At 46.2% G+C, this 17,284-nt stretch overlaps 1 protein-coding gene across 1 annotated transcript in view; it reads left to right on the top strand.

The window, feature by feature from the left end:
• ZC3H12C (zinc finger CCCH-type containing 12C) overlaps positions 1-17,284 on the top strand; it is a 124,534-nt gene that overhangs the window by 62,677 nt on the left and 44,573 nt on the right. The window contains exon 3 of the mRNA XM_069639988.1: positions 9,064-9,203. Within this exon, the coding sequence (XP_069496089.1) occupies positions 9,064-9,203 (140 nt within the window). The remainder of the gene's footprint in view (positions 1-9,063; positions 9,204-17,284) is intronic.

Here is a 17,284-nt window from a genome sequence, read left to right as displayed (position 1 = left end):
GTCTCATTGCTGCTTTATGTTGCCAGTGCCAATGATCTGTGCTTCTCCCTGGTTGTGTATCCGGTCGCGCTCCCTGGTGTGGTGGCGTAGGGCGTGCAGTGTCTTATGAATCGCCAATTGATAAAGAAATGGCTTTGGGAAAGAAGTTGGTAGTGTGATGTAAACATTAGTGCCATGGATTAAATAACCCCACAGTTGTTTATTGTTGCACCTTCAACACAACCCTTGAAAATCTGAGATCACACCACTACGCCGGCTCGCACGCTACAACAAACCTTGTTACAGAGTCCCCTGCTGTAAATCTAACTGCCCCAAGACGTCTTCTTGCCTTATTCTCAGGAGATTTTTTTATTTTTTTTTCGATGAAGCGGGTTTCAAGCACCCTAGATCTTGGCAGAATTCATGGGAAGAAAAATGAGCACTCAAGATCAGGGAGGATTCTCGTCGTTTCATGCCATCTCTTTGAGGAGCACGCGAATGGCGCGCTTTCTTTGCCAGTGAAGCAGGCGTAGTGACATAGTTCTAGCACTGTTTTCAGTGATGCTGTGTCTGCACAGAAGTAAAGTTCGATTTTCATCGAGAGTGCTGTCACCAGCAAAACCTGAAGAGAAAAGTGCGCTTGGAAGCTCTCTTCTGGGGCATGGCCTCTCTCTGCTTCAGTAGCTTTTCCTCATAGCGGAGTGGGGAGTTGTCCTCGGGTGTAGGACGTCATCCTGAATGTTCCAACATTTAAAATGGTGTTATCAATGCTTTCAAGCTATGTTTACAATCCGAAACACACTACCAGGGCCTCCAAAGTTCCAGGAGCTGGAAGCCATTTCTATTGCTTGTAGTCTAGAAGAGCCCCAACAGTTACCAGGAGCCCAGCCGGTGCCATACAAGCATACATGTCTGAGCATCAGGACACACCTGGAAGAAGTGTAATCCAGAATGGGTCATATATAATGGACACATAGTTACATATTGCTTCTCTCATGGGAGAAGGGTTTGCAACTCGCTCTGTATTACATCCTCGCTCCTGCTTACCGGTTGGTTGATACCCAGGAGTTGTTTTTAGCTCCAGGCTCCAGGTTTATTTCAATCCCTGCTGTGTTATAATGAAGCATATGGAACTCCCCCCAGCCCCGTTTGTCAAGTCATTGGATCAAGCATTTTGCATGCGTGTGATTGCACGAGGATGGAGTTGGGGCGAGAATTCGCTGTATAAATTGGAAAGCATTATTCTTGCAAGCGGCATGTAAACGTATTTGCAACCTGTACAAGGAGGGATGTTTACAGACGGCAGGAGCAGGCCCGAACCATCTTGAAGGGCCAGTCTGGTCAAGAAGAAGCAGCCTTTTGAGTGGCAGCCTTTTGAGCTTAGCAGCCAGGGCGTCCATTCTCCGGTTGTGCTCTGTCTACCCCTGGGGGACCTCTTGCCCCGCGGGTACTATCGCATCCCTGCTTCATCTTTTCTGCCTTGCACTGTGTTGGCAGCCGCTCCGTGTGGACAATGAGAAACTGACATCTGCCGCTCGCGCCACGAGCTATTTTTTGCACCTGCCTTTACTCTCTAGAGCCATTCCTCTTCTCTAATGTTTTAATGCGTTGACCTTCTGGGACCTTGATTGATTGCTGGCTTGAGTCTTTTTATCTGTCCAATCAAATTCTCCAAGCAATGACAGATACATCTTTTGACCCTTTGAGTTTGTCGTCTGATTGTTTGAGTTTGTCTTCTGATTGATAACTGGTTGTGTGTGATATATGCTGCTTTCAGAAATAACACTGGCAGGCCCTTTACAGCACAAACCTTGAAATTACTGCTTGGAGAGATAGTTCACAGAAGTTGCAATGGGTATGTGTTTTCGGCGGTGGAGACAGTTAGTAAGGAGGGAATGGTTATGTGTCCCACCTCACATCCCACCTCTCTCCTATCTGGACTCCAATACAGTTAGGAAATTTGCATACTGCACTCCCTACAATGAATATATGCTAGGTAGTGCAGTATGCAGATGCTGACAGGTTGAGGTTTGTTTCTCGCTTTGAGCATTTTGCTCCTGTCACATGATGCAGTACAGTTCAAAGTTCACCTTTTAGGCTTATAGAGCTATAAGACTGATGGGGTTTGATCGGAGCAATCCCATCTGACTCCTTGGGCACACACGTCTCTCTCTCCTTCTTTCTCTCTTTCTCGCGTTCTCTCTCCCCTTCTTCTTCCATCACCGAAGTATTGCGACGTGACTCGAGGTAAGCAGGACTTTTTCAGCTCTTACCCAGGATGAGTGCTCAAGAGCAGAGTTGAAATATACAGTGTTAAAGGTTGGTGCTCCTCGAAGGCTTAAATAACCCGTGCAAGAATCACTTCTTCCCTTTGACTTGCCCATCATTTGAAGTTTTGTCTAGTAGGTGGTGCTTTAGTGCCACCTATAACCCAACACTGTTGCATTGGTATACAGAAAGGAGGAGGGTGTGTGTGAGGAGTGACACACAACCATTGCCACCTTGGTACCGGCTCTTCCCGCCATAACAACCCCCTGGGATCTCTTACTGCTAGTTATGTCATGCACTAATACCACAGTGTGTGCTGTATAGCGCCTGCCAGTGTTATTTCCGAGCAATCTTCCGTAATTTAATGGCTTAATTGCATCAATACATGGACTACTGTTGCCATGCAAATGTCATAACCAAGCGCGCCTTCAGCCACTTGATTTATAAGTAATATGTGTGTCCTCTCATCTGTTCCTTGTTCTGAATTACTGTTAAAAATCAATACTGGCTAAGACAACAGTTTTGTCTCATTGATAGGTTTTGGATAGGCATTTTCTAAGCACTGCTATCATATTCCCAGAAAATCAAATAATTTTCCAGCTGTTGCCATGTTATGGCCTGGTAGTGCTATTATGGCAGTGCCTGACACATGCCTAGCCCAGGCCAACATAAAAGACAAAAACTATTGGCTTGACCAATGATTGTTCTCATTGTCCATGGTCGTATAAGTTTAAAAGAGTCGTGTTACTCCCAATGTGCTAATCGACACTGGCCAAAAGGTTAAAAAGTGAGACATTTATTTCACTTTTTCAAAATGAATAAATCTGACATCAGAGTGACTGCGCTCTGCACCCCCTGAATGCTAAATAAATAAATACTATTATGAGTGTTAGGCTGAAATGTGAAGGCTAGCCCTGGCGTCGCACACAATAGATGTAGGATGCAGGTCAATGAAAAGGAAACAAGGCTTCGGGATGGCTAGCATACAGACATCAAAGAAGAAAGATTTTAAAAAAAACGTCAGTTTCATTTGCCTTACCCCACCTGTGTGCTTGAATGAGTGGTTAGGCAATAGTCGGTCACATATTCTGTGCCATCAGCAGCCAATTAAGGTGCCCACCTGAGGCGAAATTGGCTTCTGCTCCGTTACGCGTGCCCTCTCTGTGGGCACGGGGTTGTGCTGCAGTGCTAACTTGTAAGCACCAAATAGAACGTCTCACCTCCCCCCAGTATTTGTGTACAAGATAGTTTATTTAGAAGACGGCACACACATTAGTCCTTTGTATTGCATCAGAACAAATTCATAAATGATTATAACGTGGGTCATTTTCACAATTCAGTGGTGTACCTTGCACACGTGAAATGTCACAGTACACGAACGTGTAGGAGATTCCATATCAAAGCCTGCAACGAGTCACTGATAGGGATTTAAAAGACCAATACCTAAAATGGAGATCCCTGAACCGTCAGACAGGGGCCACCTTTCCCCAGCATCCCAGGTTCTAGACACACATGAGCGTATCCAAGGCACCAGATCTTTCGTGTACACCTCCATAACGCGGCTACAGACCAGTGTCTAGGTCCCGCGTGTAGCTGGCCTGGAGCAGGCGGGACATATGCAGAAGTATTGGCGTGTGGGCCATGCTCTGCAATGGTGTAAGCTTTCCTACTGAAAACGTCACACAATTCCTTATTTGGTCATAGTACTAAGACGACCTCAGACCCAAACTCATTTCTCATCAGCCTCGGAGGCTTCGAGGCACTAGATCCTTCAGTGGCTTTTAGATTGCTGTTTCCCCTCAGAGCTACCCTGCTCGCCCTGGTGCACACTGCTAACATAGTATAAGTGTGGTGCCACACATATATTTGGGGAACCCCTAGGCAGGTCGTGGCAGCACGGGGTTCTCTTCAAAGGGTTGTTTATAGGATCCTGGACTTGTGCCTGCCAGTCCTCCACCTGTTAGTAGAAAGTGTGCTTGCACGTTTCTGCTGTGGACCACAACCACAACACCCTGGGGGCGGCAGAGAGAATGTGGCCCGGAGGCTGCCAGCTCTATAAGCCGTTATTGAATGTTTAGATGAATGGCAGGCAATCCGAGGTGCAAGGATTGTTTATCAGTCTCATTAGATGAACACGCGAGGCAGGTACGTGGCACGCAAGCCACCAATAGCTTGTGGTGGGGCAGTGCCATTGGTATGCTTTGGCAACAGAGTGCCACCGGAAGAAGCTGTGCCCCTTCTGATGTCACATCACCATGGATACCATGGAAATGGAACGCTCCGTTTATTTTGGGGGCCAGGAGGGTCATAGGTATTATGCAATTCCTGCATGGCCAGAGTTTGGCCTCTTTCTTAATGCCTGCAGTGTCCATTCCATCTTCCCCTGTTGTAAGTTTGCCGTTCAGTTCTTGGCACCCCTGGCAATAGAATGCAGCTATCGCCCACGACTGAATTTGGTCTAGCTGCTCACACTATGGGCCTCATTACGAGGCTGGCGGTAGCCGTGCCTATAGTACGGTCACGGCTGCCGCCGGTATCCAATATTTTTCGGCACCCTCGAATGGGTAATTACCGGGTCATGTCGAGTTTGGCAGACCCGGTAATTGCCCACTCGCGGGTGCCGGTAATAAGGGACTCCCCACCCCCATTCGGCCCCACAGGGCTCAATGGGAATGGGGAGGGTGGTAGCACCGGTACAGTTAATAACGGTACCGGTGTTACCATCCTGTTCTGCTCCCGGGTGCCGGTACGGCCACCAGGTCAGACCTGGTGGCTGCAAGGGCACCCGCAAGCAGAACTCCTAATATGGCGGTACAGTAGCAACGGTGCTGGTAGCGATACCGGCGCCGTTGTTGCCTTACCACTAGCTTCGTAATGAGGCCCAATGTCTCTCAAATACTTTGCACAAGATCTCTGGCACTAGAATGCAGCTACCCCCCCAACGACAAAATTCAGTCTAACTGCTCACATAATGGGCCTCATTAGGAGGCAGGCAGCCATGTAATGAACGGTGCCGGTACGGGACCGGCACCGTTCATTACGAGCTGCCCTATTATGAGGACTGCTGCGGGACCCGCTAAGAAACGCCTGGTCAGACCAGGCGTCCTCAGTGGGTCCCACTAGCAGTCCAGGATGCTAACAACGGGCCCGTCATTAACGGGCCTGTTGTTAGCATCCTCCCCATTCCCATTGAGCCCCATGGGGGCATGACCCGGTTATTGCCCTTTTATGGGCCACGGAAAAAAATCACTACCACAGCAGCCGTGCCCTTAATAAGGGCACGGCTACCGCCAGGGTCCTAATGAGGCCCAGTGTCTCTCCTACCTCAAATACTTTGCACAACACCCCTGGCACTAGAATGCAGCTATCCCCATCATAATATTCAGTCTAGCTCCTCACGTAATGTCACCTCACATTCTCTCCAGGCTACCTCTAGGCACCCACCCCCATACCTGCTCAACATGGGTGTCTAGCAGGCACTTGGCCAACCGTACCTACCTTCATGCTGGTCAAGCACACACACGCACTCTTATTTTCTCTCAGTCAAATTTCCCATACCTGGACTTCGATCCCCAAAAGGCGTTCACCCTACAGCGCCTTGAGACCAGACCAATGGTGAAAGGCACTATACAAATGGCCATTACAATACAATACAATACCCGGTTGCCCCATTCTTTTGTTCGTTTTTTAAAAGGGCTGTGGTTATTCTCCTTGGCTTTTTTACCGCCATATTGTTTATCAGTACTATTTTGTACTCTGCTTTGCCCTTTCTGGCAAACCGGTAGCGGCTGGTGAAAGACACTTCCACTGGTCAAAGACACGTTTGGGTGCTTGCCTGCAGGTACAGGTCCAGTAGGTTCGGGAGGGCCTTGGCAGGGTCATATCTTGTCGCCAGGCCTGGGGACACCACATTCATGCAGGAATGCATACTATTGTATTACTGCACTTTCTATTATTTGTTGGACAGTGTTTAGCAAACGCCATCAAAGTTAGGGTGGGTTTTTAAATGCATGAAAACAGCCTTACAACGAAAATATAAATGTAGAATAAGCCATTTCAGAGCCTTAAATGCCACAGCACTAAGCCAGCAGCCAGCCCTGGACGATTGCCTCTGGTTCAGACCCACTTAGTACTGCATTGTGGGTATGCTAATTATCCCAACAGCACACTTCTAGCTCCAGAAAAGTGTTGTTGTCTTATAGGGCAGTGCCGTTTCATATCTAGCTTTGTGAACCTGCAACACACAGCTCTCACGGATTCAGACAACTTAAAACACTTATTAGGGCTCATCACTACAGGTCAGTCTGGCGCACTTTTGGTTGACGCAGCAGCGCAGTATAATCTGATATCCTGTGGTTGGAGCATTGAGAGTTTGACGTGGGGCAAATAAGGGGCCAGCGCTGCCCGTCACTTGGTGGGTATTTAGTCAATAGATGTATGTCCAGGGCTAGCGCTGCCTGATGCACTGGTTGCAAAGTGAGGTGTAAAATGGGCTACTTTTAGCAAGTTGTCATTAGAAACCTTTGTGCAGCTGATGCGGGGCTAAAACCCCTAGTGCAGCCCACAAATATTGCAATACATTACAATACACATTGTTACCTCAAATAATGTTGACAAACACAATTTAGATTGGAAAACACAAGATCACTTTATTGCAGTCATTCTAACGGGTAGTCCTAGCCCTGCTCAGGCCCCAAGTCTGCTTGGCCTACAATCACTTTTCTGGGTGGCTTTTTCACATTCCTGTGTTTACATCTTTCATTTAAAACCAGTGAGCATCCTCACTTCGGTTTCCGTTCTTGCGAGAATGGCCTGCCCTGGTATCCAACTGCCAGTTCACTCGCTCCCATATTATTTCAATGGAGCGAACCAGGCCACTGCAATCAGTTATTGAGGAGTCCCAACTGTCCCTAGTGGTGTCAGTGCCCGTCTCGCCCCATCCTGGCTCATGCATTCAGCGGGTACAGCTCGCGGCAGGACCGCAGCGCGTCGTCTCCTTCTCTAGATGCAGGGCTAGATGAGCAACATTAAGGTTCTAGGCCTTGGCTATTTGGAACAGAACAAGAAGTGCCAGTATTTTCAAAACTTCCCCGGTGTCACACTGTAGATGGCTACGGCATGCTTCTTTTGGCATAGTGCACTCTGACATCTAAATCCAAGACTTTTGGTGGATCCGCTGGATTAGGAAGCCTGGAGTGCGAAGATCTTCTTACGCTGCCGATCACCAGTTCTGTGAAGGGAGATGTGGGTTCAGACGTCACACCCATTCAATTTTCGGTGCTTCTGCTGAGACAGTTCGAAAGGGAAGGGTCTGCTGACAGAGTTACAGCTGCAACCAAAAGATGCATTGAGTTGGTTAGAGAAATGTATGGAGACATGTATGGCTGCGGATTGTGAGTGAGTGTGGATGTGACGTAAAGAGTAAGAAAGATAGTGGGAGGAGAGGAACGTGGGCATGAAATGCTGTGCGAAAGATATGCAAAGACAAAGGGTGAGCAAGGATGGGCACGTGGTGCCTGTGACGAAAAGGGGAGGAATTCGCGATACAGGCATACTGAAATGTGTGGGGAGATCTGTGGGGTGTGGGGGGGGCAGGGGAGGGTATTTCCAAAGTTTGTGAATGAAGGTCCTTCAGAAAATGAAAGACAAACAGGTGCACATTCAAAAATGTGCACACACCCAGATAATGAGGTCAAATGTGTGACCTAACTATTTATTTAGGAAAGCCTTCTTTATTGAAAGATGGGCCAGAGACTTTCTTTTGGAAAAAGGGTTAAGCTCAGAAAAAGCTACCATCAGTCTATTCCTTTCATACTCGCATACCACGCAACACTCATTTGTTCACACGTATATGTTATTCGTATTCTATTTGGGTTGAACAATACATTCTCATTCAGCACTTTGGAGAAAAGCTGCATAATTATGATAAGTGAAAGTCATTCAAGGTGATAGTTTGCCGTTTGTACAAAAATAAGGCCACCGTACAGACAAGTGGAGGGTGTCCTTGGCTTCTTTTATGTTCGGCGCCTCATGCTGCAATAACAAAGCTTTTTGCATCCCATAAAATACGTGTATTATCGTCTAGTGTAAAGTGTTGAGGGTGCTTAAGAAAATGGGGCATTTCCGCATAGACTCTTCCCTTCATCCAACTACCACATTTATATAGCATCAGGCTTTGAATATAGCGCTTCGTGTTGGATACCCTCTAAACCGTACTCATCTGCTCATCAGGGAGTATTCTGCCATCTAGGGACTGGAGCAAACGGGGGGGGGCAGCTTGCAGGCAGAGGGCTGCATGCCGCACATCTGGTCTTTAGGAGAGGTGGTTGGGAGCCGTCCACACTGAGAAGCAGGGTTCTGGATTAGCTGTGCAGGGAAACAGCAGATATTCTGTTCCTTCCTCTTTGCTGCTCCCTTGGAGCTCCTGTGGGCGGCTGGGTGCTCCCCGGGGATTAACTCCCTGTATGTGCCCAACCTCACACAGATGTGACCAAGGGACTCCTGCAAGGATTAGTGAGCACTCCCCGGCCACAGCCATTCACACATGAGGCCGACATCACCGTGCCTTCAGCTCATGCCAACCTTACCCAAGACAAAATGTGAGGAGCCTGCAGGCTACATCCAGAGGTCATGGAGCGACTGCTTCTATTTACAAATACTGCCTGGATGTAACCACCTTACACTGTGCATTACATTAAACTGTCCCATTGTCATTTAATTCCTGCCTTCTCTGTCATTACCAAGCTAGTCAACAATGCATTTGACAAATCGGTCAATGTTATTTTGTGATGGCTATGATGTTGTTGTCTTTTTCAGTCATGGGAACAAAGAGGTGTTTTCTTGTCGAGGTATTCATCTAGCTGTGAACTGGTTTCTGGACAGAGGCCATAAAGATATCACCGTTTTTGTGCCTGCTTGGAGGAAAGAACAATCACGTCCCGATGCCCTTATCACAGGTAAGTCCTGTAAATGTAGGGGTAATAATATTTTAATATCCTGGCAGGGATTACACAGCACTATATGCCGGGATTTCCAGGCTTGGACTAGCCTCTTGAGCATTCGGCCATGGGCCAAAATGAAATGCGCCTTCAAATACGCCGGTCCAATTGCATACATGTGGGCCAAAATGATTTCCACACATATCAAATACACTAGAGGGTTTACGTCCATGTGTGTGTCCAAAACGTACTTGCGTTCAACTTCTTTCTCTGCCTGCTGCTGCTGAGCTGCTCTCCCAGGTGTTTGAATGCAGTACCTTTCTTCAGCTTGTTACATGTAACATTTCTAACTATGATACAATAGAGCCCCTGCTGGCCACCACTTTGGTGCCATCAGCCCAGCTCGCCCAGCTGCATGGAATGCTCAGAGATGTTAATATTCTCACGCAGTGACTTGAATTAAGCCAGCCCGAGATCACGAGCCTTGCAGTGGATCCAGTTAGAGATGACGGAGCAGGGAGGCATTATGTTTTGCACGCACTGAGAGTGTGCTTTTTGCCCTCGTCCTCTGTGCTCTCCATCAGTGGTCGAAGTGTAGAAAAAGAAGTAGTGGAACTATGTTCCCTACTGGCCTTCCCCGACTCCCCACAAACCCCATCACCACGCCCCCTCCCACACACAATACAAGCCCCCAAAAACATGCACGTGCTGTTTAAGGAAACGTGCAGTGCATTGCAGTCAAAGGGCAAGTTTAAACTTCTTCCTACACTTTTATTTTTAAAAATCCATTCCGGAACAGGTTCTTTTTTTCTTTTTAAAATAAAAGTATAGGAACGGTAAAACTTGATTTAAAAAAGTAGAGGAGCACCGCTCCCACCCGCCCCCGCTCACTTTGACCACTGCTCTCCATGCAGCTGTGCTGCCACTGGCTCCCCGACTGAGAGAATCCTGAGTACACCGGTCATGGATGATCATTCAAACTAAGCCATTACTTATGCTACGCAATCTATGCATGCTTAATTGCATTTTGGAATTGTTTCACCAACCTCTGAAGAATGAAGGACCTGGATAACCTATGGGGAATGTTTAATGTTTACAGATTGTGCAGCTGTTTCCATAATCCACTGTTAGCATTCTCATAGACGTTCCCACCATGTCTTCTGATTAGGATTTCCCCAATCGGATAAATGCCTAACTCACATCACATCCTGTAACAAGGAATCTGAAATAGTTGTTCATACTGAGCTTGCTAGTAGTCGGTACCCTTAAGTTCTTCTGACATCTTGGTGAAGAAGATATGCAGCAGGTATTGAAACACTTGATCAATTATGCTCTTGAAATAATGAATGCCTTCATCAGTGTTGGGGTTCCTGTCATGTTCTTTTGCTCAATTGATGAGGTTCGGTGCCATGGTGCCGATTTGTTAGGCAGCGTGAACTCTTGGTCGCGCTTTCACCTACAGACAACATGCGTAGAGGCGTGGGCCTAGATGTATGCAGTACAAAACCATGCCGCTTTTCATCCCCAACCTGTCTGCTTTGGTTGGCAATGTTTAAGCAATGTGGGCCGCCTTCTTATAACACACTGCATCACAAGGCCTAACTGATTCTTTTTCCAAACGAGTGCCGATAGCTTTTGATGAAAACGTCATAACCTACTTGAGTTTGGCAGGTTCTTATCTGAAGGCGTGCTAGAGAACACATCTACTGAACAGTTTCAGAAGGGTAGCAGGTGCCAGAATTAGCAACCGAATGGTCTGTGATACTAAGAACGTTAAAGTGTGTGGCTTTGCTGACCAAAATCTGCCCTGGAAAAGGGGCTGGCTCCACACGGTGACGTTTCTTGAGATTCACTGTAGACTGTGTAGGGCTATTTGATACACTTTGATGGTCTTGAGATCTCCAAATGCAAATTCCATATGCATCCCCCTACAATGATCAATCATGGCCAGGACTATCGCTCTGACCTGAGATGCCGGCTTGCTGCAAGGCTTGCTGCAAGGATAACAGGAGTGCTGTTTAGCTCCCGGCAAAGGTGCTTGTTGCAAGGTGGAAACATATGACTGATCTGGTCCAGCAACAGCTCCATCCATTATCACACTAAGGTAACTTGTATTGGGGACCACTATCAGGAGGCCCCACAGATGAGAGGGGACAGCGATTCAGAGAAGAGGGGCCTATGAACATCAATGGGACCCTTAGAAGGCTTGACAGTTTGCTTCCATCCAGCCTTCCTGGGGGATTCCCTTCTCTTTGTTAGAAACCCTTTTTTCCTCAAGCCAAGCGTGTTGGAGGAGGGCAAATCACAGACTATTGTAACACACTTTGGCATCAGGGTGCTGTACATTTCATTAGGCCTTGGGGACTATCAAGTAATACAAAAGTGCATATTTGACATGAGGTAAATGATCACATGTACCAAAAAGCCAATATTTCAAAAAGTGGGACACGTAAAGCCTCGTTGTTGTGTAAATGCATGGTTGTATCGAGTACTTTCAAATTGCTGGTTTGTATATTTTGTTTCCCACTATCGTTGCTTATCCCGAATGGAAAATAAGATCATTGTATTTGAGAGGTCAGGACACGATTGCTAGTTCTGTTGATGTTGGAGAAGCACCCATGCTTAGGGTAGGATACACCATCTTTCCGTGAAGACAGAGGAGACTGTGAATCTAGCTTTCGAGTAAACAGCCTGTGTGAGAACGCCAGTTTGTTTTGTTTTACAGTGATATGTGTTGCTGTTGAGCCACTCTGATGTACTGGCTGATCTCTATTGCCCTAGTGCTTCCCCTTTCCACTGTGACTGTGACTCTGGCTGTGGATTTCCCCTTTCCACTGTGAATGTGACCCTGGCTGTGGATTTCCCCTTTCCACTGTGAATGTGACTCTGGCTGTGGATGTATGCTTCACAATGTAGAGTGCCAGTCCTGAAGGAGAAACAGTACTGCACAACCTTGCACCAGTCCACCTAATGGACCACTGTTTCTATTCTGTTTGATTGTACAGCAGTTATTTCTCTTTGGGGTTGCCCCACACTAAGGTGATAATCCCTCCTACCAAGTGGGGATACAATGTATATAATCAACAAAAGGAAGGGATAAACAACATATAAATGACACAATAAGTGTGCCCTTGGCAAACAGTCTCTTTACGCAACCTCTCAGCAAATATGGGCTGCGCACCGTGTGTTCAAATACAAACTAGATGTTTCCTAAAATATCATTTGAATTCATTTTCTGATTACAACACAAGTAACAAAAAACATTAACAAACACATATACACAACATTGCAGTATACAATCATAAATGTATTCAACCTCACAAGATCAAGTCTAGGGTACTTGATGTAGACAAAATGACAACTTAATTCATCTCATTCCCCATTGTGTCAACAAAGCCCAATTTATATAAGTTTCTGTCCTCAGTGTTACAAATAACTGGACATTCTTCAGGGGCAGAAATTTGTCTTGTGCTTCAAGTAGATCTTTTAATTCCTTTAAACACCAGATTCCTAAAACCAAGGGTACAAAAAAGGACATACACATTACTATACCGGCATTTTGGGTCTTATTATTCGACCTAGCCAAACCCTAATCACCAATAGGGTGGAACAGTATAAAATCAATAATATACCTAAACCGTTAGTCTGTAGAACTGAATATCTTCAAACTAATAGCAATTCCAATTCTTGCTCTTCACTTTCCTAGCAGAATGTAGGTTTCACTGAAACGAACAGGTACCTAAAACCAATTTCAAAAACACTCTCCTTAATCAAAGAAGGTATAGCATTCTCCACACAGCCACAAAGGTGGAACATAACTGGAGAGAACAAATAACCCAGCAACACAAACTGTGCTCACCTGTAAGAGTAAGTATGCAACTTCTCGTTGAGAAAATAGGCGGAGAGTCTTCGGATGTAAGTAGATGTTCCTCAATAATGGACGGTCAACTCCTAAAAAGGATGGGGATGACACAAATACACTTGATAAATTCTATGTCAGCAGGTAGTTCTACAATTTAAAACCCAAACCAAACCAATTCCTCTTACCTTATTCAAACTTGCTGTTCTAGTAGAATAAAGTAGTCCAGCACCACTCAGGGACTTACAGTCTGCAGTACCTCCCACTGCACATGAAACAATACCAGGAACAGTTACTGGATAGTAAGTGATTCTGTGTCCTCAACCTACAAATATATAACCAAAAAGGCCCAGAAGGCTGTATAAGTCTTTGTCCAGTGCCGCAAATCTGAAAAGATTGCACAGCAGGCCACCAGATGTACAGACGATCAGATTGCCTCTAGTGTACAGAGGTTGCGTGGTGGAAGTCAGACCTCGCATGTGTTCATGGGTTTGGGAGGCAGGATATGTAGATGGCCAAGGTGGGTGGAATGAGGAAAGAAGAGGGTCCTCTTGAAATGGTTTTCATTGCGTTCAAGGCATCGTTCCGTTCAGATGTGACTGGCAGGAGGGATTTGCGAGTGTTTTCCCCCCTTCAAATATTAGAAATGATGTGGTGCAGGTGTGGTTTTGTTTTTCTGGTTGTCAGCCCTGATATGACATTCAATGTGGGAATCTAGGAATGTTTGCCCATTTTTCTTTTGCCGAATTACACTTTCGCTGTATTTTCGTTAGCGATTTTACCACTTTTGTTTACCGCAGCATGTGGGGTGAGGCCCCCACACCCAACTATTACCCGCCACTCCGCCCCCTTCTATTTACCTTTCCCCAACTCGACATCTGCATATATGCGTTAAAAAAAGTCTTACAAAATGCTGGGAAAAAATGCGGCAAAAGTGGGAACCCAATATTGGTGTACAACAGTTCAACGCCCGTTCATTTTTGATATCAAACATAAAGAAAATAAGTGCCACGTTCACATATAGATTTTCTAAAAACTACATTCAAGGGGAAGGAGGAAGACTCCCGACTTAGTCCTGATTTCTTTAAGGTAGCACACTTATTTTGTCAGGTCTGGCCCGCTTCTTATGAACAGGTGCTGGGAGACACTTTGGAGATGCTGACACTGAGCCCAAACTGGTCCGCGAGTAGTTCTGCTTATCTTAACAATACATATGCACATGTCTGAGCCAGGAAGAAATGCAAGGGGGGACAGCATTAACACCAGCATGATACATATGTCCAAGAAAGACTCGGCTTGCTTGGGCCATCAAGACTTTTATGAAGAACAGCACAGGGCATGATGAATGTGGACTTGCCGCAATGTGGCATTGCACGCCGAGCACGCTCCTCCCTTTCCGCAGTCCCTGGCACACCACCACTGGAGCCAGAGTACAGCACATAAGTACATCTCATGTACTGTGCCTCCGCCTTCCAGCAGAGTGGGAGCCTAAGTGAAGGGAAAGTAGAAATCGCAATACCATTAGGCCTTGGTGACAAATCATTTGGCAAACACATATTATTCCCTCGCTGTTCAAGTATATATTTCAAGCTAGCGAGCAGATGCGTTGCTCGGGGGGATCAGGGGGCTATAGCTCTCGGTCTTTTGGTTGTAGCCCCTGATAGAATCTCAGGTACTGCAACCAAGAGGCTATAGCTAGCCCTGAATACCGCCAGTCCCGACATTTGCTTAGCCCCTGATTTCCACTATACCACTAAACACAAACAGTTTATGGCATGCCACATATTTTGAATTTTATTTGAGTCTTGCATCAAGGCCAGTACCAGTATGTTGACTTAACCCATCATTACCTGGCCTTCACTGTCTCAGGAGGATAGCTCAGGGACAAGCGCTCGCCTTGGAAGCAAGACGACATGGAGCAACACAGGTTCGATCCCCGGGCCCGCACTCAGAAACCTCGGCGTATTAAGAATGTCATTACGCTGCCCACCCCTAGCAGGTTTTACCTTCAGGTACCCAAAAGAAGGGGAGCAAATTCTCTCCCTGTGGTCTACGGCCACAAAGAACTGCAAGGGTAGAGCAGCAGAGGACATAACACTCGATAGAGAATCTGCCTCCAGCCCATATCTGCTATTGGCTTGCAAGCTGGCTGCAGCGCGCAAGCCGAATTCTCACTATGGCGCCCGTGCATGGGTACATTACTTGTGGTATCCCTGGCCCTATGACACACTTTGCACTGGTCTTACTGGTGGAGCAGAGACTGGTTTTGTGTTGGTCGTGTTAAATATGGAAGATAGTCAGGATCTGCACTGTCAAAAGCATCAGAAGAAATAGGCTTGGATCTTTGCACCTGCATAGCAAATGTAGCCCCGGTGTAATGGCCACACATAATTAGGCATCGTCCTGGTACAGTGACAACATTAGCACTGAAACTAACGCCAGTGTAAATGTGGTAATTGACCAGTGCTCAAACATTGCAAATTCTTTAATTGTGCCTATACCAAGACCAAGGTAAATCCACTCTTTGTGCTAGCTTTACAAAGAGCCTCTTAGCTCTGGCATGATGTAGTCCCAGGTACGAACTTGAGTGGCAATATGTCACACCGTGGTGTGTGGTGACAGCATATGCCATGTCAAGGTATGGCAGGATATCATGGCATTTGGTAATTCTTGAAGGGAACCTGTAGGGGTTAAAATCGATCAGGGAACCATAATACTTTAATTCTTACATTCCAAACCTTGCATTTAAAATGACTTCATCAAACAATTCACATTTAACCGGTTGCCAAAGGAAATGGAGTGTTACCCACTCAAAGAATAATTGATTTAAGGAGGTTCACAAAACAATATAGAAATTGCACAACTAGGGCAAAACAACAGTATGAGGAACACTCAGTATCTGCACCAGCCCTGCAAAAGGAGCTCTATCAGGTGATCAATGAACTTCAAGGATGGCACTGCCCCATCTCAATGAAAGTGTGATGGAACCACACAATCAATTCTTTGTAGAAAAAAGTATAGATCATCTATGTTTAGCTAGCATGGGAAGGGCCGTGCAAGAGAATAATGCTGTGACCCTAGTCACATTTCATAGGCTTGAATTTCCTAGTGAGGAACCATTGTCCTCCCTAGTAACCACCAATAAATGCTTTGGATCTCCGAGGGATGCCTGCCTACCAACAGTATTCAAGAAGCTAGCAGAGCAGCCCATAGTTGCTAATAAGTTGAGAACACTCCCAAATGCCCCTCTGGCAACTGAGGCCATTTCAGCTACCTTTAGTTACAACCCTATTGAGAAACGACTGACAGATCCAGCTGATTTCTTTAGTTAGCAACTCAGCTCATCGCCAATCTACCATTTGGGGCAACAATGTCATAGTGGACTATAATCAGTTACGATTTTCCATCCAAGATAATTACCTACCGAACCAAGCCGGGCCAGGATTCCATCCAATGCACAGCAAAGAAGTAGTGGTAACTTCAATCCTGGATGCTATGCGGCAAGAAGTGGATGCTGGTGATGTCGAGTGAAGGTCCCTTTGTACTTGTCCACAGCCCTCGACACAATCAGTGATGGTATCCTGCCATCTCACCTTTCAGAAGGAGGTGCTCAGGGCACTGCCTCTTACTGAATTAGGTCCTCCCTAACTGGTAGACTACAAAAGGTTTATCTAGCTCTATTTGAATCACAGTCATGGTCATCGGACTGTGGAATTCCAAAGGGGCCCTCGCTGGCTCCATTATTGCCTAATGTGCGTCTAACTCCATTGATCAATCCAATACACAGCTTCCACATTGGAGTTTATAACTAAGCTTATGATAGTCATCTTATCTTTATACTTACAACAGGTTACCCAGACTCTGTATGAACCGCTGGACAGTGTGTGAGTTATATATGTTTGACGATAAACCCAACGAAGACTTACATTTTTCAAATGGGTGCCATGGGTACTCTCTGGCCTTCCTCAGCCTTCCTCAGTCTGGCCTCAAAAGTCCTAACTCTAGAGCACGCAGGCCTTCTGGTAAATGAGGTTACCTGAGTCTGTACACAGAGGTTCTTTAACCTGAGGGTTTTTAACTACATGTGTCAATGTCTCTCCTACCTAGGACGAGTTCATGCATTGATAGCTTTAGGGCTGTCAAACCTGGGTTACCCTAGCAATGTGTGAGACCTACCCAGGTGTTGGATCCACCACTGGCATAGAGAGAATGAAGCAGCACTCCCTCTGTTACATTTGGT

Source organism: Ambystoma mexicanum, chromosome 7q (assembly GCF_040938575.1).
Source record: "Ambystoma mexicanum isolate Mex_15411 chromosome 7q, UKY_AmexF1_1, whole genome shotgun sequence".
Taxonomy (NCBI): domain Eukaryota; kingdom Metazoa; phylum Chordata; class Amphibia; order Caudata; family Ambystomatidae; genus Ambystoma; species Ambystoma mexicanum.
Note: the sequence above shows the minus strand (reverse complement) of the source record. Positions and strands in the feature narration are given on the sequence as shown.